At 39.9% G+C, this 23,067-nt stretch overlaps 1 protein-coding gene across 3 annotated transcripts in view; it reads right to left on the reverse strand.

The window, feature by feature from the left end:
• CACNA2D3 (calcium voltage-gated channel auxiliary subunit alpha2delta 3) overlaps window positions 1-23,067 on the reverse strand; it is a 1,177,822-nt gene that overhangs the window by 463,294 nt on the left and 691,461 nt on the right. For all 3 annotated transcript variants that reach the window (XM_040359261.1, XM_040359262.1, XM_040359264.1), the window contains one exon: window positions 18,611-18,744. In XM_040359261.1, coding sequence (XP_040215195.1) covers window positions 18,611-18,744 — 134 coding nt within the window. The remainder of the gene's footprint in view (window positions 1-18,610; window positions 18,745-23,067) is intronic.

The following is a 23,067-nucleotide window of genomic DNA, read 5'->3' on the forward strand; positions in this document are numbered from 1 at the left end:
AAACAACTGGATACATTCTGACATTATTTATTCACACTATGATTAAGCCCCATAGATGGGACGAAACATGTCAGAGGAATGTAGTCAGGAGGAGCTTAGGCTGTCTTATGATTTACTTATTAAGCAGAGCTGAATCCATTAACGTTCCACACCAAAAATGAAACGTGCAGACATATTAAACCCACATGCTGGCGCCAGTTGGTTGTTTTAATCAACTGATCCCCAACACCATGTGGGCATCCTCCACCTATGCCAAGCAATCTTATCTCTTAGATAATAAAAAATGAATACACATAATAGAAGTTAGTTCACCATCTTTAGAAATTAATACATTTGTGGGCAGAGTGAATTTACTGTGAACCCTGCAAAGTAATGTCTATCTGTTCCTTTACTGTGTTTGTTGCTGAACTAAGTAAAGCTGTACTTTTTTCTTCTTTAAAAATGTGCACTTCATATTTCTTAATGTCAATTTTCCTGGTGAACTTAGATCACAAGAAATGGAGCAGATTCATCTTCTAATAGTTTAATGCTAATGTCAAGACCTGGCAAAGTACCATTTTTGTTAATAAAGTATATACATAACTATTTGGGGTGGCTGTTGAAAAGTAAATTGCCCTCAGCTTTATTTGTGTGGAGTTCTTTCATTGCTAGAAATGTTATTTTAATTTTAGAACAAGCAAGGCTATGGCAGATCAGCACTATTCACCCAATGCTTTCCATCGGTCAAAGTCTGTGAACTTATGAATGCACTGAGGGATACATCTATTGAAGATTTAAAACTCGATCCTCAGATTCCATCATATTAACACTCTCCAGATGTTTGTTTCCCATCATCTCACACTGACCCTCCAGTTACCTGCAATAAGTCAATGGTTTGTACAAGGAAAAAGAATAAGGAAAGCTATTTGAGTGTGATGGAGAATGACCATATAAGTTATGATATAATGACATGGGTTTCTTCCTATAATTATTAAAGAGGAAGTTCAGGGAATGAATATTCTTGATTAGGAAAAGGTTAACGCTGTGCACAAACAATGGAAATTAATTTAAAAGATAACCAAATTAATGTACCTTTTCCTGAGTTTTGTATGACTCATTGCAAGCAGATTTAGCAGCCTTATCAAATAGCTTTTGAATAGGTATACTACTACCCTTGCCTGAGAGCAACAGTGGGCAGTGTTCAGAATCAACAAAAGCATGGCTTGCATTAACAGCAGGTAAGCCGTGAGAAAAAGTTGGGACTGAATGGGGTGTAAACATGCTCAAGATAAATGCTAGGAAAAGTTATAGCTCCTCAGAGAGGACCCCCCCAAGTGCATTATAAAAAACGTAAATTGGATTATAACTTTTATAACTTTAGTTTACTTTTAGGTAGAGGATGGCGAGATGGCCTGTAGGTATACCTACTTTTACAATCATAATGAGAAGATCATCCTTAAATAGTCCTGGTATGATTTTCTATCACTTAAGCCCCTGCCAGGTAGAATTATATATAGGTCACAACAAATGCTTAGTTATTCATGCTGACAACGAATACTTAGTTATTCATACTAGCTTAGTTATTCATCTAGTCCTTAAAAGAAGAAATTGACTTCCATCATGAATGGAACAGTTGGACAAGAGAATGGAGGTGGTTGTTTTTGCTTTATATTTAATTTATTTATATGAAAGTGGCCCTAGGGGAGATAATGGGAGTCTAATGTGCCAACACCAATATAAGACTCACTATAGGGCTAATTTGCTCGCCATGCTACTTTACCTTCCAATATGTATTTTAGAAGGTTACTGAACACATTGGGAAAATAATCTCCATGCAGACGAGTCAAACATAGGAATTCAGCCCTGAAAGATAAGTATGCTAACTAATTAATTATCCAGAATCTGGCCAAGTACTTGACAGAACTGGGACCCCATCGCTGCGTTGTTGTTGTTGTTGCCTTCTGTTTGGCTTCCTGTTAAGTCTCATGCCCTTCTTATGCTGCTCCTCTGCTCCTGGGCTTTTCTCCTAGTCCTCCTATCTGCCCACTGCTCCTGCTGCCACTGATAATCATCCTGCAACATCTTCTGGGTCCTCCCACACCCTAGGCTCACTTCTTGCTCTGAGGTTGAACAGTCACTCTGTTTATCCCCACAAAAACATTCACTTAAGGGGACCTAACTAATCAGACATCCAAATTGGTTCATGTTCTTTTCAAGTCCACACTCTAGTTGCCCATTGAATAATTTCTAAGCTTATAGGTGCCATTCACACACTGATCTTGCTGTCAACTCTGCTTGTTTAATAAAAGTCCCAGCTGAAGTCAAAGAAATAGATAAGCAGTCAGCTAGACATGGTACTAGGAAACTTATTTTTTATAGTCTTACTTCCTCTTTCCTGTAACTGGGATCAGCAGTCAGTAACAGATTTGGTCTAACACACCACCTCTCTACATCTGCAATGGAATTCAGTGTAAGGACACGTATGTGGGTGTGGCTGCTACGACTTCATAGAGCACTAGAGTGGGAAGGCAGGAAATAGTACTTTACCAGGAGTCAATTGTATTTTAAGGCATTTCCAAGCAAAACACTGTCATAAATCATAACATGTGAGTAATCAAGACTATATAGAGTAAAAAAAAAAAAAAAATGTGTTACACTTTAATTAGCCTTTAACCTCACGTGAACGCTGTCCACCCAAACCATGCTGCAACCTTTGACATTTCTGTTTTACATTTTAGCTGGGTTAACACTGTTTCTGGATTTACTGTTGATGGCAGAAACCCAGACTTGTGGTTCAGTCTTACTCCATGGCACTATCTATGACTGGATGATTTTATAACCTGCTAGCATTTTGACTATGCTTTGTTCAGTTGCCTTGCTCTCCTTGCTCTTATGTGGCTTTGGACAGATTGGTTAACTGCTCCCTGATGTCTATCTCCCCTTCTGAGTTACAGCCAACCTGGTTAAGCTCTGCAATGTAGATAGAAACAGATTACAAAGATGATGGAAGCCCCTGCATACATTTAGGCAAGCTTTACCCATCCCCCATTCCATTTAATGCAAGCTAGATGGATATAAAAAGCAGTATGTACATCTAGACTCAAAATCCCAAATGCCACCTTTGTTTAAACCTTGGTTTGGAGACATGTGCCCTTGACATGGTAGGTATAAACATATCCAAGAGTCTGTATGCTTCTAGCAGTTTGTGATCTATTTTTCCAGCGTTTGCATGAATGCAATGCAACTTAAAAGGTGAAACTTATATATGAGATTGACTCATTACAAGCAAAGCAAGATAGTTCAAGCCGTGATTTGTCATAATTGTGGTGATTATGGCTTACAGCTTATGAAAACCCCAAATCCATCTCAGAAAATTTGAATATTATATGCAATCAATAAAACAAGGATTGTACATAGAACAATATCGGACCTCTAAAAAGTATAAGCATGCATATGTACTCGGTTTGGGCCCTTTTTGCACCAATTACTGCCTTAGTGCGGCGTGGCATGGAAGCTATCAGCCTTTGGCACTGCTGAGGTGTTATGAAGACCAGGATCCTTCAATAGCGGCCTTCAGCTCTTCTGCATTGTTTTGTCTCATGTCTCCCATCTTTCTCTTGGCAATGCCCCATAGATTGTCTATGGGGTTCAGGTCAGGCGAGTTTGCTGGCCAATCAAGCACAGTAATCCCACGGTCATTGAACCAGGTTTTGGTGTTTTTGGCAGTGTGGGCAGGTGCCAAGTCCTGCTGGAAAATTAAGTCAGCATTCCCATAGAGCTTGTCTGCAAAAGGAAACATGAACTGCTCAAAAAATCTCCTGGTAGACAGCTGCATTGACCCTGGACTTAATGAAGCACAGTGGACCAACACCAGCAGATGACATGGCTCCCCAGATCAACACTGACTGTGGAAACTTCACACTGGGCTTCAAGCATCTTGAAGTGTGTGCCTCTCCATTCTTCTTCCATACTCTGGGTCCTTGGTTTCCAAATGAGATGCAAAATTTGTTCTCATCAGAAAAAGTGGCTTGACAAGAAGAATACGACATTTGAAGCCCATGTCCAGGATCCGTCTGGTGTGGTGGCTCTTGATGCACTGACTCCAGCCTCAGTCCACTCCTTGTGAAAGTCCACAACACTTGAATGGTCTTTTCCTGACAATGCTCTCCAGGCTGCAGTCATCCCTGCTGCTTGTGTACCTTTTTCTTCCACACTTTTCCCTTCCACATAACTTTCTATTAATGTGCTTTGATACAGCACTTTGAGAACATCCAACTTATTTTGCAATTACCTTTTGAGGCTTTCCCTCCTTATGGAGGGTGTCAATGATGGTTTTCTTCACAACTGTCAGGTCAGCAATCTTTCCCATGATTGTGATTCCCACTGAACCAGACTGAGAGACCATTTAAAGGCTCAGGAACCCTTTGCAGGTGTTATGGCTTAATTAGCTGATTAGAGTGGGACAATTTGAGCCTAGAATATTGCACCTTTTCACAATATCTAATTTTCTGAGATTGTGGATTTGGGGGTTTCATGAGCTGTAAGCCATAATCATCACAATTATGACAAATCACAGCTTGAACTATCTTGTTTTGCATGTAATGAGTCTATCTCATATATTTTTTCACCTTTTAAGTTGCATTAGTAAAATAAATAAACTTTTGCACGATATTCACCTTTATATTTGCAGTTTTGCCTCGTATTGGTAGATACATTAAATAAACATGTTTGAAAAGTATGGTACAGTTATCCTTTAAATATCTTCAATTTTGAAGGACACCTAAATGTTTACATATGAATTTATGAATGCTGTATAAACCTATTTTACATACACATGTTTTTGAAAGCTGTACACAATTTTCTTGAGTGGACCTCTAATTTTTCTCTGCATAGTTACATATGTATGTGGCCCTGCATTTTACTTAAGAATTAATGCAAATAAACACAGGAGTACATCTTTATTTAAACAGTCTAGTACGCTTGAACTTGCATAGTAGTGTATAATAAAATAATAAGGATTATTATCCAGTTACACTGCAGGAAGGATTTTACAGATAAAATAAGAGTCTACTCATTCTTTCCATACCGCAAAGAGATGAAGGGTTTTTCCATAAAGCATTAACATTAAATTGTGGCACATGGGAATTTAAATGATTGTTCTGTTAAATGTTGTGCTTTGTTACACTGAGCAGAATCAGTATCTTCTATTACTGAGCAAAGAGAAACATGCACTAATGTCCAGTCACCAAGAAGAGCTTAAAGCAACCTTTTGTAGGGCAAAGTAAAAGGCCATTTAATGTTCCCCTTCCCAGCAGAATATACTTGCCTGCACTTCTCGCAAGCTCTGTTGAACCTCTGTGCATGGGTGAGCATGTGACTCATTGCCCCATATGACAATGGTAGATGCTATATAATTGGCCCAACATTGTCACATAGGGCCTGGAAAAGAGTCTATAGTCCTGTGTGAACTCTAACAAATCAGTCTGGAGCTTACACAGGGCTTTCTCTTACTGGCCACTTTTTCTCCATTCTTTAAAGAGGAAGTGATGGGTTTTACTTCCTCTTTTGTTCCCTGCAAAGTAAAAGCATAATGGGCTAGTATACAACGCATACTATTATGTGCCACTTACCTGCAAATGAAGCCTGCAATGTCCCCGCTGGTGGCCGCGTCCATCTTCACCCCTCTTCCTTTCGGGGAGCCGTGGACTCTGGCTCTGTGACTGGCTGAAGTCGTGTGACGTCACTCCCACACATTCACGCGGGAGGTGATGGTCACAGCATGGGCCCTGAAGAAACGGCCCTTTCTTCAGTGCGCATGTGCCGTGTAGGTTTAGGAGATATTTCCAGTACCTACAGGGAAGCCTTTTATAGGATTACCTGTAGGTACCTAGCAGGGTTTTGGATGACTCCTTCAAGGTAAATAGGTTGAAAGGCTGTTATAATTGAACCTCAGGAAAACAGACTCTTTTTTTTTTTTTTGGGGGGGGGGTCTTTACAAGACCTGGTTTATCAAAGGATTTCTATTTAAAGCTGCATGTCAGGCAAACAGCTGAGTACAGAGCCGATAACAATATGTACATGTGAACTACTTTAGATACGAAAGGAGTTGTATTCAAGTTTAGCCAGACTTGTGATCCTCGTAATCCTGACAGATACCACCAAAAATGTCAGTGACCTCGCTTTTCTCTATAATTGTTAAGCGATACAATTTGGTCCTCAAACTGTCTTCAGCCAGTTACTAGAAAATGAAAGGAGAATAGAACACTGATGAGGTCATCATTTTGTTCTCTCCTCCTACAAGCATATGCCAACAGCACTGAGTAAAGCTACATAGCCCTGACTGGTTCAGGGTCACCCTCCCTCTTTAAAGTGTAGGAAGAGTCAAAAATGTAATTTTAGTTCTAGATTGAGTAGGGAATGGTCACAACCCCTGTTGGTTTATTTTTTACCGAGTACCATTGGGTAATTTCACGTAACTCCCTGTCTTAGACACAAAAAAGGAAGTTAGAGGAAATCCACTCTTCCCCTCTTGGAGAGGTTGTTCCTGTTAGAAGATTTTCACCTACCTCTTATTCTGGGGACAACTCTAACATTTTGGATTTTTTCTTGTTGACAATGGTCAGCAAAACAAAAAGAAATCTCTCCAAAGAGAGCACTCATACAATACATACACTCATAGCAATAAAAACATGACAGATGTTCTATCCTTTCCCTACTCTATTTAAAACTAAGAAAGAAAAAAAAAGTTCTGCCTAGGGATACACTTTATTTTTTTCTGTGCAGGGGGGATTATAAAAACGATTAAAACCAGTGAAAATGAAATATACCGTATTTTCCAGCGTATAAGACGACCTTTTGTACTTAAAAATATCCCCCAAAAGTCGGGGGTCGTCTTATACACCGGTACCTGTAATGCAGAGTCAGTCAGATTGCGGGCATCCATTGTTCAAAAGCCTCGGACGAGAGGACCTCCGTGATAGGTGTAACACCGAACACGGGCTCTGTTGGGAAACTGAGTGTTCCGCCTATCACTAGGAGGCAGAGCAGCTTTTGAACAATGGATGCCCAAAGTCTGACTGACTCTGCATTACAGGTACAGGGATAAGGCATGGAGATCTGGAGATCGGCACAGTGAGGTAGGCAATGGGCACAGTGAGGTATGCAATGAGCACAGTGAGGTATGCAATGAGCACAGTGAGCTATGCAATGAGCACAGCGAGGTATGCAATGAGCACAGTGAGGTATGCAATGAGCACAGTGAGGTATGCAATGAGCACAGTGAGGTATGCAATGGGCACAGTGAGGTGTGCAAAGAGCACAGAGAGTATATCCCAAAACCAGATTTTTTGCTGGAAAATGAGGGGGTCGTTTTATGCGCCCAGTCGCCTTATACGCCGGCAAATACGATATATACCAAAGTGCATATATAGCAATATTTACAGTAGTGCAAGACTAACACCTAATGAATTCAGTGTTGTTCAATACAAAAATGTAATGATCGAACATTTATAATATTCCATGTGCAAATAAATTATTAAAAATATAAAAGATAATAAAATTAAAATGTCATAAAAATAAATAAAGAAAAGTCCACTAGCAGCCCTCTTAAAAACATATTATCAGGACAGATCCAGACATTTATGCTACTTCTATGTAAAATACATTTACCAATTTTCAATAAATACACAAATGCATAAAACTTTGGTATTTGAATTATATCTGCATAAAGTTCAGAATGAATGCTTTTGTTTGTTGTATTTGATAAAATGGTAAAGTGGACATATCACTGAAATTCACACTTCAGATGAATCAGTAGGGCCACATGTTAGCATTACCAAACCAAATAAATCATGAAAACCACAGAAACACATGTGTAGCTAATCAAAGAAAAGGAATCCCATATCCAGCTGAACATTCAGATAAAAGTCACTATCAATTCATAACTGGCTGACATATCAGTATTTCCCTTCTACTAGATAGGGACACAACTGCATTCATTAGTTACCTGTAAATAGCGCAAATGATCTCACCTGTGAGATTATTAAATGAACTTGAAACACACTGGCTGTTTCACACCAGAATTATATTGTTGCATTCTTGTGCTTTAGCAGTGCAAGCAAAATCCAGTGTTTTAAATTGGTCTTTTTCCCACCAACACAAAATATTAAGTTGCTTTAAAAAACAGTCCTTCTGCATTTTTGGTCTGTATATTTGTATTCTACATCCTAAATGATTTATAACATATGACATCACTCTCAAAATGAACCCTTGACAGCAAAAGTACATACAATGGCATTGGTTAAGTGAATGATATTTAGTTTGTTAAAAGCCATGTGTATCATAGACATTGAATCACTGAGCTTCTGCAACTTCTTTGCAGCCACTTCCTATCTAAATCAATGCATTCCAGCAATGTCTGTATGGCATTTTTCAAGCCAGGTTTCCTGATGATGACAACAGTGCATTAAAACAATCACTTTTAGTCTTAGGTGCCCGTACACACGATACGAAAATCAGAAGTAAAATTTTGTATGATCTGCCGATTTTTAGTATGGCACTTTCGACAGCCAATTCAGATTTTTCGTACGAGAAAAGCTGAATGTGCAGACTATAAAATTTCTGTCGGATGTGAACACAGCATTAGATTTTCGTTTAATTGGTAAAAATCACAAGACCAAGACTACGCATGCTCAGAAACTAAAGAATACATATAAAACTATTCAACACATTACATCACTTCTGAAGTTGAATTCTGTCATACGAGAATTTTTGTATGTGAGTAACTTCTTCACTTTCGACACGAGACTAGCGTGCAACAAAAAACAGACAAATGGTCGTCCAAAAATCTGATCGTGTGTACGAGGCTTAAGGCTTAATTTGCGTGGTCACATTTACCTTGGTGCAGTAAGTATCTTGTGGAAAATTGCAGCTAGAGCTTCAGTTGTGTGGACAGCCATGGCTGGGAAGCTTGTACAAAACACTGACAGAGTGACAATGACGGCGTACCACAGCGGTCCATAGTTGTCCACTGGTTTCAGAAGCAGGGAGAGATTATTTGCAGTTATGGACAGATGATTGCCCATAGGGATATAAACAAAACACCAATGGCAGTTCCGCATATTTACCCTTGTTTATTTGTGTTACATGTATATATAGTGAATTATCTTAAAGCAAACCGTTTGTTTGCCCAAGTAGGGCAAAGCAAAAGGTTTTCCTTTAATGTGCCTTCAAGCTTCCTATACCATTCCAGGCCACGTGCCTTTCAACATTTGAGGGAAGTATCTTGCAATGGAGAGTGCCAAGCCGAATCCTCTTTACAAGGCACATGTCCAAATGTTGAGGCACAAGAGTCTTTTTTCCACATCAAGGCACAATTGTTTAGAAGTTCAATCCCAAAACACATGACTGCTGAGGCGCAATGAGACCAGGTACAGGTACCTTCCCCCTTGCCACCCTATTAAATAAACACACTTACAACCATTAGGTTGGAAAGGGCAAGGCCACAGCTTTATTAAAAACCAAACATAACATGTGAACACTTTTCAACCAGTGCCAGTCACAGTTGTACTGTGAGCACACAATTCCAAAGGGGGGGGGGGGGCTGTCCTTACCATAAGTGCTGGACAGGTCACCTACTTCCGATTTCCATCAAGGGCATGGCCCATTACAGCCATTTTATGCTGGCAAGGTCATGAAACCGTAGCACGCTGTGAAATACTATCAAAAAAAGGGGCGGGAGGGTGGGCAGCTCTTCCAAACACGTTTTTGAAAGACCCAGAATTCCCTGGAGCAACACTTATACCTGAACTCGGGCCTATCACATACCCCCTTAACAACCAATCCCTGGGTGACCACCACCTTGTCCTGTACCTGGCCATGCCCCCATCAGTCAAGGCTCTCTTTCCCTAAGGGGCTCAAGAGGCCTTCATTCCTACACACTTCCTTCCCTCTCATGTGACAGTGCTGGTATTTGGTTGGTGAGGTAGGGAGACTCTGCTCAGTCCCATGTTAGGAACAGCTAGCATGACTTGGACCTTCTTTTTCAAATCAAATGAAGGACAGTGCAAGCTGCTGGTTGGAAGGGGTGTGGCAAGGCAGAGGTTCACTTTGACAATAGTCAAGAGAGGTAGGTACAGGTGAATTGCACTAAGCCATGAGGAGGTCTACTGGGTTCTTTGGTGCAAAAATTATTATAGCCAGTCTATTTTTTTTAAATTATTAAATGATCATATTATTATTATATTAATAGATATATTAGCTACTATTTTCATTACTAAGTTGTTTGGCGTCTGTGAGCGCTGTATCATACTGTAGTAGTTTTAGCTACATGGAGTATGCAGCGCCATATATGGGTTATTTCTTGTCTGCTGTTCGAAAAAAATAAAGATTGTCTGAATGTTTTTGAGACATTCAGAAGAAGCCTTGTATTTTTATCAATGAATACAATACTTTCTCTGATTGGTTGCGGTGGAGAATGTGATGCCAATCCCCCGCCTCTCCACTTCAACCAATCAAAGAAAACCTTGTTTTGTTTGATAAGGCTTCTTCTGAATGTCTAAGAAATGCTCAGCCCAACTCTATTTTGTTTCGGCAGCAGTTGGGAAGTTGCCGTACTGCTGTTGGAAAACCCAGCACAGCATACTGTATGTAAAAGAAAAACAGGAAAAACTGCGCTAATTACACATAAAGGTAAAAGTAAATACAAATAAACATAAAAGGCAGCAGCTTGCATGCGATACACAGAACCAGGAATACAGAGAAAATAAAGCTGCGCCATAACAATTTTAAAATAAATAGATTACAATTTAAATTAAAATTTCAATAGTGAATTTTAAACAAGTCCAAAAAATATATATGGGTTTAAATATATATGGGTTTAAAATCCCAAAACACACTAAAAGTGCATACATATACACGATCATGAGGACAGACACCACCGTAATGTAACAAGTATTTCCACACTGAAGTGACAACCCTCTACAGAGATATGAGGCCGCTTACCAGAGGGCAAGCTTGCTTTGCAGTCGGCTATAGCCCAGCCATGGCCTTTATTTAAATGGACTCACAGGAATGCAGGGGGAGACAGGTTCCCGGGGAAGAACTTCCGGCACAATCTCAGGCTCATTCAGATATATAGGTAGAGAAAAGGTGCACCATAGTGAAATTCCGTAAAACGTACTTTTATTTAAAAAGCATATATTGTACTTACAACATGCAGCATAGAAAACAAAGTGCTGGCCGGCAACTAACGGAGCCCTTCCTCCTTAGTGTGGTGACATCACTGCACGTCCTCCCAGACGCGTTTTGTCATTACTCAGACGTTTTCAATATGTGTATGTATTTGATGCTACTACAGTATGATACAGCGCTGACAGCCGTTGAATAACTTAGTAATGGAAATACTTTGTTTGGGCCAGCTTGGCCCAAATGAACTTTTAAAATGGAAGAAAACATAGACTTTGGCAGTATAATAAGAACAGAAACATGCATAGCACAAGCGTGTAAAAATGTAAAAGTCATATAAAATTTGCCTTTAGGTAAACACTGCAACAATAACTCAACAAAATAACTCAACATGTGTGTTTGCTGATCAGTTTTGCCTAAGACGACATAGAGAAGCACAATGTACGAACTAAATGTTTACACATTTTCAAGATGTTCTTTTTTACGAAAAAAAATAATCAGCCGTTTCTATCATTTTCCGTATCTGTAAACTACACCAGGGGAACGTATTTGATGTTTGGTAAATGAGAAGATTGTGATATGATCTGAGGACAGATATATATTTCTGTCTATAAATGGGGGAACTGTTTGTGAGAGGTGCAGGGGATATGTTCTGAAAGACCGATGCTAGCAATTATCAGCATTGCCCAAAGGGACAACTTAATCAGCATCATATTTTCCTAAGGAATGATTTAAAACAAATAGTATCCACAAAACTTTCTTGGACATTTTTCTTATACGACTTAATGAAAACAGCTAATGAGCTATGGAAAGAAGCTATGGTTAACTCTTTTTATTCCATATGGAAGTCTAGACTTGTATCCAGAGATTGGAATAACTTTAAAGGCACACAGCAGGCAAAACTGAAAATAAAGGAACAGGGAGACTGATATTGCTGGCCTCTCCATCTAAAAATGCTAGTTGCTTGGCTGTCATGTTGATACTGTAGATTCAAAGCTTTCTGAGTCACTGGCTCTAAACAAAACCAGAGCTAAGGTATTTTGTCATTCCTCTCACTGTCACTTGTTGAATTTTTATTCTTGGACAGTTATGCTGGCCATACATGGTTAGTTTTTCTATTTAGCCTTAAAAAAATAAAAAAAATAAACGGATTCCTTTGTCCACACAAATGAGGTAGATGGAGGAATTCACCTGCTGGGGCATTGTATTCTGGCAGGGGCACCCACCGCTGTCAGAATACATTAATCAGTGGCTGATCCATTCAAAGTTTTCCAATATGTCCCTTCAACAGCAGTCGATTAAACAATAGACTTCTCATGAGCAGCTTAACTCAGAAGTACTGAAGCCAGACATGGCCAGCCAAGTAATACTTTTTGAAGGAGTCCCAAAATGGCCTCCTACATATTTGTCTCATGACAAATGTACTTTAACCACTTAGGTCACTTTTTGTGATTCGGCACTGCATCGCTTTAACTGACAATTGCGCGGCCGTGCGACGTGGCTCCCAAACAAAATTGACGTATTTTTTTCCCCATAAATAGATCTTTCTTTTGGTGGTGTTTGATCACCTCTGCAGTTTTTATTTTTTGCGCTATAAACAAAACTAGAGCGACAATTTAAAAAAAAAAAAAGATTTTTTTAACTTTTTGCTATAATAAATATCCCCAAAATATATATTAAAAAAACATTTTTTTCCTCAGTTTAGGCCGATACGTATTCTCCTACATATTTTTGGTAAAAAAAATCTCAATAAGCGTTTATTGATTGGTTTGCGCAAAAGTTATAGCGTCTACCAAATAGGGGATAGTTTTATGGCATTTTTATTAATAATTTTTTTTTACTAGTAATGGTGGCGATCAGCGATTTTTATCGTAACTTCAACATTATGGCAGACACATTGGACTCTTTTGACAACATTGTCCTTTTTACAGCCATCAGTGCTATAAAAATGCACTGATTACTGTAAAAATGACACTGCAGTCAGCGGCGCATGTCAAGGGGAATATCTCCTAAACTGTACAGGTTTAGGAGATATACTTTATACCTACAGGTAAGCCTTATTATAGGCTTACCTGTAGGTAAAAGTGGTAGTAAAGACTTTACTACCACTTTAAGATTGCAAGAAAGAAATGGTAAACCTATCAGTATGCTGTTGGAAACACAGATAATTCTTCCTTAAAGTGGATGTAAACCCACTCTCATCCTTTCTAAACTACTGCCATAGTGCTGATCTATATGGATATACATACCTCCTGCATGTATCTTTACCTGTCAAATGTTTCCCCTCTGTCTGTTATAAGAACTGAAAAACTGCAGATTCTGTGGGTGGATCTGTTGTCTGGAGCTCGGCGTGTGGAGTTGTGATGTCAGTAGACTCCCTGCCCACCTCTACACTCCCCTTGTCAACATGCATTTTCTCCTGTGTATTCTTTATACTAAATTCTGCTATGATCAGTAACATCCAGTCAAAATCCAGAAAAGTAACCACATGACTTCAGAAAAGGAGTGGGGGTGGGAATTAAAAAATAATGCCTGTCTCCAGGCTAGTTCATAAGATATGTAAATAACCTGTCATTTACAGCAAGGGGGCGGAACGGACTAAGGTTTTTCTCTGTAAGTCCGTTTTATTTCACTGAACAATAAAAGAGGATTGCTCAGAGCTGGATTAACTCTGTGTGGCAAGACTGGGCAAAGATGATAGGAAATCTTATACTGTACATTGTGACATAAAAAAAAAATCGGGGTTACATCCACTTTAAAGCAATTTGAGGAAACAAATAATTATCTTATAAATGAATAGGCCATCAGAGATTCTCTCAGGATCACTAAACTAGAGACTTTCTATGCACAAAAAAAAACTAATTAAAAAAAGTAGAAAGACGTAAATATTAATTTATATATTCTACATGTAATCACACAATACCAGGCTTATTTAATTTAGTAGATTCAAAGAGAAACAATGATGTTACTATGATTTATTGTGTATCGTTATTGCCCTTTGCACTGCTGCACAGAATATGCCTACTAGTGCACGGATGCCATCAGGATCATGTTATTTAAGGTACACTAGAAGCGATAGTCATTTTTCAGTCTAATTTAGGCCTGGTGGTCTAGAAAACCCCCTAGTTCTAAATATTCAAGATAATAGATACCATACCTGTATATCCAAAATTTGCTATTTGTATGTAAACACGGGATTCCACATGTGTGATGCTCTGAAAAATGTTAAATGACTACACTCCGACCAACAACAAACTTCCCTTTGATGGGCTCAGCTCATTGCTTCTTCAAATCACAGTAATGCATCATCAAGAGTGATGAAAGAGACAGAGAAACCCTTCTCTTTCCAAGATGATTACTCTGAAATATGTAAAATTGCCATTTGGCAGCAATGGAATAAAAATGCTACAGCATCAGTGAGAATGAACTATCTGCAATATGTTGGAGAAATTTTGAGAAGTGAGGACAGCATGAGGAATGGACTGAGCAGGAAAGAAGACCTAACAGAGCGCTACAATGAAAGACAGCTCAGGGTAAACCAAACTGACCCTGCTTAGAACACTTTGATACCAAAATGATTGTAGTAAACACAAGAGTTGAGCAAAGGTAAAGTACGATGTTGCCAGTACACATCTAGGCCAGGAACAAAAGCGATAATGATTGTGTATCTTAGACACAGATTTTAGATGACTCTCAAAAATATAATTAAAGGTGAACTTTGGGTAAAATCCAAAGTTGCCTTCGCAATGGGGCTCCCCCTGCAATGCAACAGTTTAATGCTTGTTTTTGTCTAACTCTCTGTCTATCCCTCTTTCACCGCAGGCTTCCTCCCAGCTGCACAACCAGTCCTCCAAAGCCTCTTTCGTATGCCACTTCAAATGTCTCAAACACTCAGATATCATCATGTACAATCCAGAACTAACAGTCCTGCATTGTAAGTGAGGACGCCAATGGTAACAGCATACTCAGATACACAGCACCGCTAGAAACCTTTCTTAACCACTTCACCCCCGAAAGAATTGACCCCCTTCCTAACCAGAGCACTTTTTGTGATTCGGCACTGCGTCGATTTAACTGACAATTGCGTGGTCGTATGACGTGGCACCCAAACAAAATTGACTTTCTTTTTTCCCAACAAATAGAGCTTTCTTTTGATGGTATTTGATCACCTCTGCGATTTTTATTTTTTGCGCTATAAACAAAAGAAGGGTGACAATTTTGAAAAAAAATAGCAATATTTTTAACTTTTTGCTATAATAAATATTCCCAAAGATATATAAAAAAACTTTTTTTTTCCTCAGTTTAGGCCGATATGTATTCTTCTACATATTTTTGGTAAAAAAATATCACAATAAGCTATAGTGTCTACAAAATAGGGGATAGTTTTATGGCATTTTTATTATTAATTTTTTTACTAGTAATGGCGGCTATCTGCGATTTTTATCGTGACTGCGACATTATGGCGGACACATCAGACACTTTTTACACATTTTTGGGACCATTGTCATTTATACAGCGATCAGTGCTATAAAAATGCATGAATAACTGTGTAAATGAAACCAGCAGGGAAGAGGTTAACCACTAGGGGCCGATGAAGGGGTTAAGTGTGTCCCAGGGAGTGATGGGCTACCAGTGAAACAACAGTGATCACTTCTCCCCATGACAGGAAACAGAACAGGGAAATTCCGTGTTTACATAGGCATCTTTCCGTTCTGCCTCTCCTGACCGCAAACCGTGGAGCGCCGGCAAACATCGAGTTCCCGGGACCCGCAAGCACACTCCCGAGGCACGCGGGTGGCAAATTCAAAGGGATGTACAGGTATGCCCATTTGCCTGCCCGTGCCATTCTGTGCGACGGTCGGGAAGCGGTTAATATTCACTAATATTCTGGTGCTGGCTCCTTGCAGCTCATCTCCCCTCCAACAAGGAAGATTGAAAGACAGCAGTCACACTCCATTGTAAAGTAATCTTGATGTTTTATTGCATAGTCCATAAAAAGCCTGCATGCATGTTGTCTCCACCCAAATAACCACACTCCATATACATTTTTCACCCCCAAGGGTCTTGCTCACAATGATAGAGTAGGTACAGGAGGTAGTGGAAGGCAGGAAGTTTTAATATCTACTAATTGTCACAGCTGTGGTGGATGCTTGGGAATTACAGCTACCCTGTAATTTGTGGATTTATTAAACTTCCTACCCATTACTACTTCCTGTACCTACTCTATCCTTGTGCGCAAGCCGGTTGGGGGTGAAACGTGTATAGAGGGTGGGGATATTTGGGTGGAGACAACATGTATGCAGCCATTTTATAGACTTTATAATAAAGCACCAACATGAATTTACAACAGAGTGTGATTCTTATATTTTATTATTCCTTGAAGATACCAATTACCACAAATTGTAGTTCACACACTATCCTGACATGTTTCGCTGGATTACTTCTTCAGGGGTGTTCGAATTAAAGAAGCAATCCAGCGAAACATGTCTGGATAGTTCTCAACATTTACCTGCTTGTTATGACCACCATTTAAGTGAACCATTGTTCTTTTTTGGACAAATATTGTCTATGGTTTTTAACTTTATACCAATTAAAATTTTTTTTTTACTAAAGATACAATCTTTCCTCATCATTACTTAAATAACTGCACCGTTAAAATCCCTCCTTTCTTCCCATTTGATATATTACCTTTTTGGGATGTGGTGCCAACTCTACTGGGTGTTGAACCGCTAATCGGATATAACTTTTCTGATTCACATAAAACACATGTCAAGTGTATCTCCTCTTTTGCAGCTAAATTAATACTGAAAACTGGACAGTGAAATGTTAAAAAGGACTTGTATAATGGGAGACGTGCCTCAAATGGTAGGAAGAGGGCAACTATCTAGTTACAAATATTGCCTGTCAACTTCAAGCAGCAGATACTTTCCCATTACTGACTTATAAAGTTATGTTCCACACTTTGTCTCTGTGTAGGTAGCCATCTTGGTAAAGAAGAAGGGCTTTGCTTCATCAGAGCTCATCCCTGATGACAGGAGATCTAGTAAAAGGTGTCATAATATTCAAGGAGCAGCAGGAGAGTCATAAAAAGCACAGAATCACAGAATGAATGAAGAAGAATGGGGAGATCCTGGCACTCCAGGTTCAGTGGATCTGAGGAATAACTTTCTGTAAAGCAAGTCCTTAAGAAAACATTGAGCAGCACAGGAGTGGTATTACTAAATCTTAATGTAAATTATGTGAAGCCTCGTACACACGACCGAGTTTCTCGGCAAAAAACAGCAAGAAACTGCTGTTTTGTTTTTTTTGCCAAGGAAAACGGTCGTGTGTACAGTTTTCGACGAGGAAACTGTCGAGGAACTCGACGAGCCAAAAAGAGAGCATGTTCTCTTTTTCCTCGATGGGAATGGAGAAAATTGGCACGATCCTCGACAGCCTAACAAGGAACTCAACGAGCAAAACGACGTGTTTTACCCGTCGAGTTCCACGGTCGTGTGTACAAGGCCTTAGACTACCAGTAATGTGCATGGGGGTTCTTCCCAAAGAGATCTGTGAATGAATAAACTACCACCATGGCAGATGGACTTGTAGTTCTCAATGGACTATGGGTGTGCACATTAGCACACTCGTAGTCCATTGACACTTCCTACAGCTCTGCAACTGAAAGCCCCTACAGAGGTATGGGCATAGAACTGTATGAAGTGTCTGCAGGAGCCTGACGTTGAACCCGTAATCCACTAATCATGGGTGAAAAACTTTGCAGGCTCCTGTGAAAAAAAAAAATGCAATTTTTTTTCTGCAAAATACTGTATACACATTCATTATTTTTTTCAGAAAGGTCAACTTATCCTTTGAAATATCCATTCCACCTTAATAGAAATATTACAATTTTGTTGAATGCTAAAGGGTCAGAATCCAGCTGTAACGATTCAATCTTCAAACCTTCTCCGTTGGGTACAGTGGAATCTTAAAAACTTCTTGCAAACATAATGGAACAAGCTAGTAACAAATTTGATTTACTAAGTTAATTGTGTTGCTATCTTATCCTAGAATATTAGTTTACCAAACAAAAAAGTACTAAGATATAGTTACCCTTTAGTGATTTGCTTTCATACATTCAAATGCATTCAGGGAGTCCCGACAATAAATACAATTTAAGGGGCACTTGTACAAGGCAAACTAGGAGAAACTTGGTAAATAATGACTGTTAAAAAGATTAGCTGAAGTTGAGAAACACGTGTCAACATTTTGCCAGCATATAGCACATTGCATTGGTTTCCACCGAGGATTTGATTAGAATTTTACCAAAGTAATTAAGTTCTTCAAATAAAACAGAGAAGAAAGAAGTCTTTGCAGGTTACATAACATTGTTTTTAGATAACAAACCATACGACCTTCTAAGTCAGTTTTCAACGTCCTGTAGTGAAAAAGTAATGAGCCTACTAACCGTGCTATCAATATAGGCTTCTGTCCATACAACATCATGTTCTTGATCAATAACTTTGGGTCTGCTTAAAACATGGAGGTACGCCATAACATTCTCTTGTACGTCAGCTAAGGTGGATATTTGGGTAAAAAAGCCTGTAATGAAAAAAAAAAAAGAAATATTAATGAACCTTTACTTCCGTACATAGATATGCAGGCGACTATAAAAGACACAAATTAACCACTTGAGCTCCGGGAGGTTTACCCCCCTTTATGAGCAGGACATTTTTTGCAATACGGAACTGCGTTAATTTAACTGACAATTGTGTTGTCGTGCGACGCTGTACCCAAATTATTATTATTATACAGGATTTATATAGCGCCAACAGTTTATGCAGCGCTTTACAATATAAAAGGGAGACAGTACAGTTACAATACAATAAAATACAAGAGGATTAGGAGGGCCCTGCTCAGAAGAGCTTACAATCCAACAAATAAAATGTATGTCCTTTTTTCCCCATAAATAGAGCTTTGTTTTGGTGGTATTTGGTATTTTCCCACTATAAACAACAAAAGACAGAAAATTTGGAAAAAGAAAAAATATATATATTTATTTACTTTCTGCTATAAAACATATCCAATAAAAAAAAAAATGTCTTCATCAATTTAGGCCAATATGTATTATTTTTTGGTTAAAAAAAAATCCAAATAAGCGTATATTGATTCGTTTGCACTGCATACAAGCTCATTATGAAATACTTACCTTAGGCCCCGTACACACGGCCGAGGAACTCGACGTGCCAAACACATCGAGTTCCTCGGCCAGTTCAGTCCTGGAGCCGCCGAGGAGCTCGGCGGGCCGAGTTCTCCCATAGAACAACGAGGAAATAGAGAACATGTTCTCTATTTCCTCGCCGAGGTCCTCGTCGGCTTCCTCGGCCGAAAGTGTACACACGGCCGGGTTTCTCGGCAGAATTCAGCTCTGAACCGAGTTTCTGGCTGAATTCTGCCGAGAAACTCGGTCGTGTGTACGGGGCCATCGAACAAAGCGCTCCTGGTCACCGCTGAGAGAGCTGACATATTCCCTCTGCGTTTCTTCTGGGTTCGCTACTTTGGCGCTGTGAGTGGCCGGAGCCACAATGACATCACTCACACGCATGCGCGCGGGAGTCCCTGTATCGGCCAAGAGCTCTGAATTTTCAGCAGCATCCGTCAGCGGCTGCATGCAAGGTGAATATCTCCTAAACCGTACAGGTTTAGGAGATATTAATGTTACCAACAGGTAAGCCTTATTATAGGCTTACCTGGCTGTAGTTAAAAATGTGCAAGTGGGGTATGCAACTGCTTTAAATCATAAGGTGCTAGTATGCGCTGCATACTAGTATGCAATATTATACTAGTATGCAAGATATTAATGTTACCAACAGGTAAGCCTTATTATAGGCTTACCTGTAGTTAAAAATGTGCAAGTGGGGTATGCAACTGCTTTAAATTAAAAGGTACTAGTATGCGCTGCATACTGGTATGCAATGCATACTGCATAGTATGCATTGCATACTAGCGCATTATGACAGACTTACCTGAAAATGAAGCCCTCCAGCAGTGTGCTGTCACTGCTGCAGGCGCTTCCATCTTGACCCTGTCTTCCTTCTGAGTTCGCAGGCTTCAGCCGTGTGAATGGCCAATGATGTCACTCCGTGGCTGCAGCACAAAGTTCTGAATGGATGGCACAGTCCATTCAGAGCCCAGTATGCATGAACCGGTGGTGTCACCATCTGCTGTCAGAGTAAATAACTCCCAAATGTTGCACGTTTAGGACATATTTACTCTAGCAGCAGCCAGGGATGCCATTCATTCAGAACTCTGTGCCACAGCCACAGGAGTGACATCATTGTGTTCCTGAGTTGCATACATTTTCCCAATATTCCATGAACATTAATTTAAAGTGATTGTAAAGGCAGAAGTTTTTTTATCTTAATGCATTCTCTGCATTAAGATAAAAAGCCTTCTGTGTGCAGAAGCCCCCCCAATACTTACCTGAGCCCTATCTACCGATGTTGTAGTAGTGTCTCGTCTGCCCGGGATCCTCCTCCTCATTGGCCGAGACAGCAGCGTGGTGCCATTGGCTTCCGCTGCTGTTAATCAGTCAGCCAATGAGGAGAGAAAGGGGGTGGGGCCAGGCTGCCGCTCCGTGTTTGAATGGACACAGGGAGCTGTGGCTCGGGTGCCCCCCATAGCAAGCTGCTTGCTGTGGGGGCACTCGTCAGGAGGGAGGGGCCAAGAGAGTCAAAGAGAGACCCGAGAAGAAGAAGATCAAGGCTGCTCTGTGCAAATCCATAACATGTTTGATATTTTTAACTCTGTGTAAAGTATAAATGTTTGATATTTTTAACAAAAAAAAAAAAACAGGACTTTAGTATTACTTTAAAGCTACCCAAAAAATGGGCTTCCTCCACGACAGGTACATTTTATAACCCTTTTGTGTAAATCTAATTCCAGAAACTTGTTTCTAGGCCAAAATCTGAGCACAGCATAGGCAAGGAACTGAGACAAATTAGCTTTAGCAAATAGTATTTTTCCCTGAAGACACTGGGAACATAGATCATAGTCTCTGTATTCATTTTCTGAGTGGAACCTGTTTTATTTTCACATATTTTATGAAGCTCGAGACCCGAACACGGGAACCAATTTTTCAGCACATTACTCAAATAATCTAGATCAGAGAATAAATCTATTGGTCTTTACACTGCAAATAATTGAAATGATATTCAACTCTGCAGAAATAATTTTCACAATACAAGCACAGTAATGACACGGTAACGCTTAAAGGGCCAGGAAGTTGAAAAGAAATGTGATTACCGGTAACTAAAAGAGCTAGAAATCATGGGCCAAATTCTCAAAAACGCCGCCTAACTTAACTTTCAGCAGTTAAGTTACACAGGCGTTAAATTTCTACCTAAGTGCCCGATCCACAAAGCACTTACCTAGAAATTTCAGGCCGTGTAACTTAAGTGCCTCCATCGCAAGGCGGTCCTCCTCTCCGGGGGGCGATTACAATTTAAATGAGGCGCGCTCCCGCACCGGCCGTACTGCGCATGCGTGTGACGTAATTTTCCCGACGTGCAGCGCGCGAACGTAATTTACGCTGGGCTTTGAGGATTGCGACGGGACAATAAAGTTTCGACGGGTGAAAAAAAAAATACTCGCCGGGAAAAAAAAATCAAATTTCAAAAAAAATTGCGGCGATCGAAAAAAAGGTCTGGTTTTACATGGTGTACTAACTTTACACATTGTAAAACCAGCCCTAATTTAACGCGTGCAAATCGTAACTTATGCAGAAAACACAAAGCTTAAATGCTTTGTGGATCTGCTTAAGTACTCATTTGCATACGCTAGCCGGCATTTCGACTCGAAATGCCCCCAGCGGCGGATGCGGTACTGCATCCTAAGATCTGACAGTGTAAGTGTCTTACAGATGTCAGATCTTCTGCCTAACTTTGGAAAAATCCTTTTGAGGATCGTTTCCAAAGTTAGGCCCAGAGATACGCAGGCTGAACAGCAGTTCCGCCTGCGTATCTCTTTTGAGAATTTGGCCCCATATTAGCATATTTGGAAAAAAAAGGCACATATATTTTAAATCAAGAATATTACAAGGCGTTCCTGAAAATGGCATGGGGAAAATTTCTTTCTGTTGTATTGGTACTAACAGCTGACTTAAAGCGGAGTTCCACCCATATGTTCATCTTTATATTAAACATTTCCTTTCTGCCTGCATAACCATATTCGGGCAAATATTTTTTTTTACTTACTGCATCTGTCTTGTGGCCAATGGGTGCCTTGTAATCTTCCATTTCCGGGCCTCGCGATGTACATCATATCCTGCGGCGCCTGTACTCCTGGGAGATGTGTATCATCATTTTCCAGGAGCCAGTGGGCCTCGCCGAATGATAGCATTGCGTTATTTCCAAACAGGAAATTAAGCGATGAAAGGCGGATCTAAGCGCCATTTTGCAAAAGGGAAAAAAAGGTCTTTGTTGCCATTACCAGTCTGCTTGTATACAGAGCAGGAAACTGCGGTGACGGTGGTGTTTTTTGAGCAGCTATAGCGGTGATATTTGTGCAGATTTTCAACAAGATTAATGCACAAGAAAATCTCTGTTGCCAAAACAACCGGGAGGGCCCTTCCTCCGTCGCTACCCGTTGTGATGGCAATCAGACACACTGTCTGAGCTACGCTCTGCCTACAATGCGCATGCACAAGATCAGGAAGTGCATGCTGGGTAGCCAGCAGCACCTTATCCCGGAAGAGAGTCCTAGTGGGCTTTACATGCCCACAATGAAGATGGAAGTGCTCAGGAAGACACAATCTAAGGTAAGTGAATTCTAAAAAACATGTACACGAAAGGGTATTGAATTGCAGACATGATTTCATGTATATTATGTAGACAAGCAGAGGGGATGCCAAAAAAATAAAAAAAA

Source organism: Rana temporaria, chromosome 7 (assembly GCF_905171775.1).
Source record: "Rana temporaria chromosome 7, aRanTem1.1, whole genome shotgun sequence".
In the NCBI taxonomy this organism is placed as follows: Eukaryota; Metazoa; Chordata; class Amphibia; order Anura; family Ranidae; genus Rana; species Rana temporaria.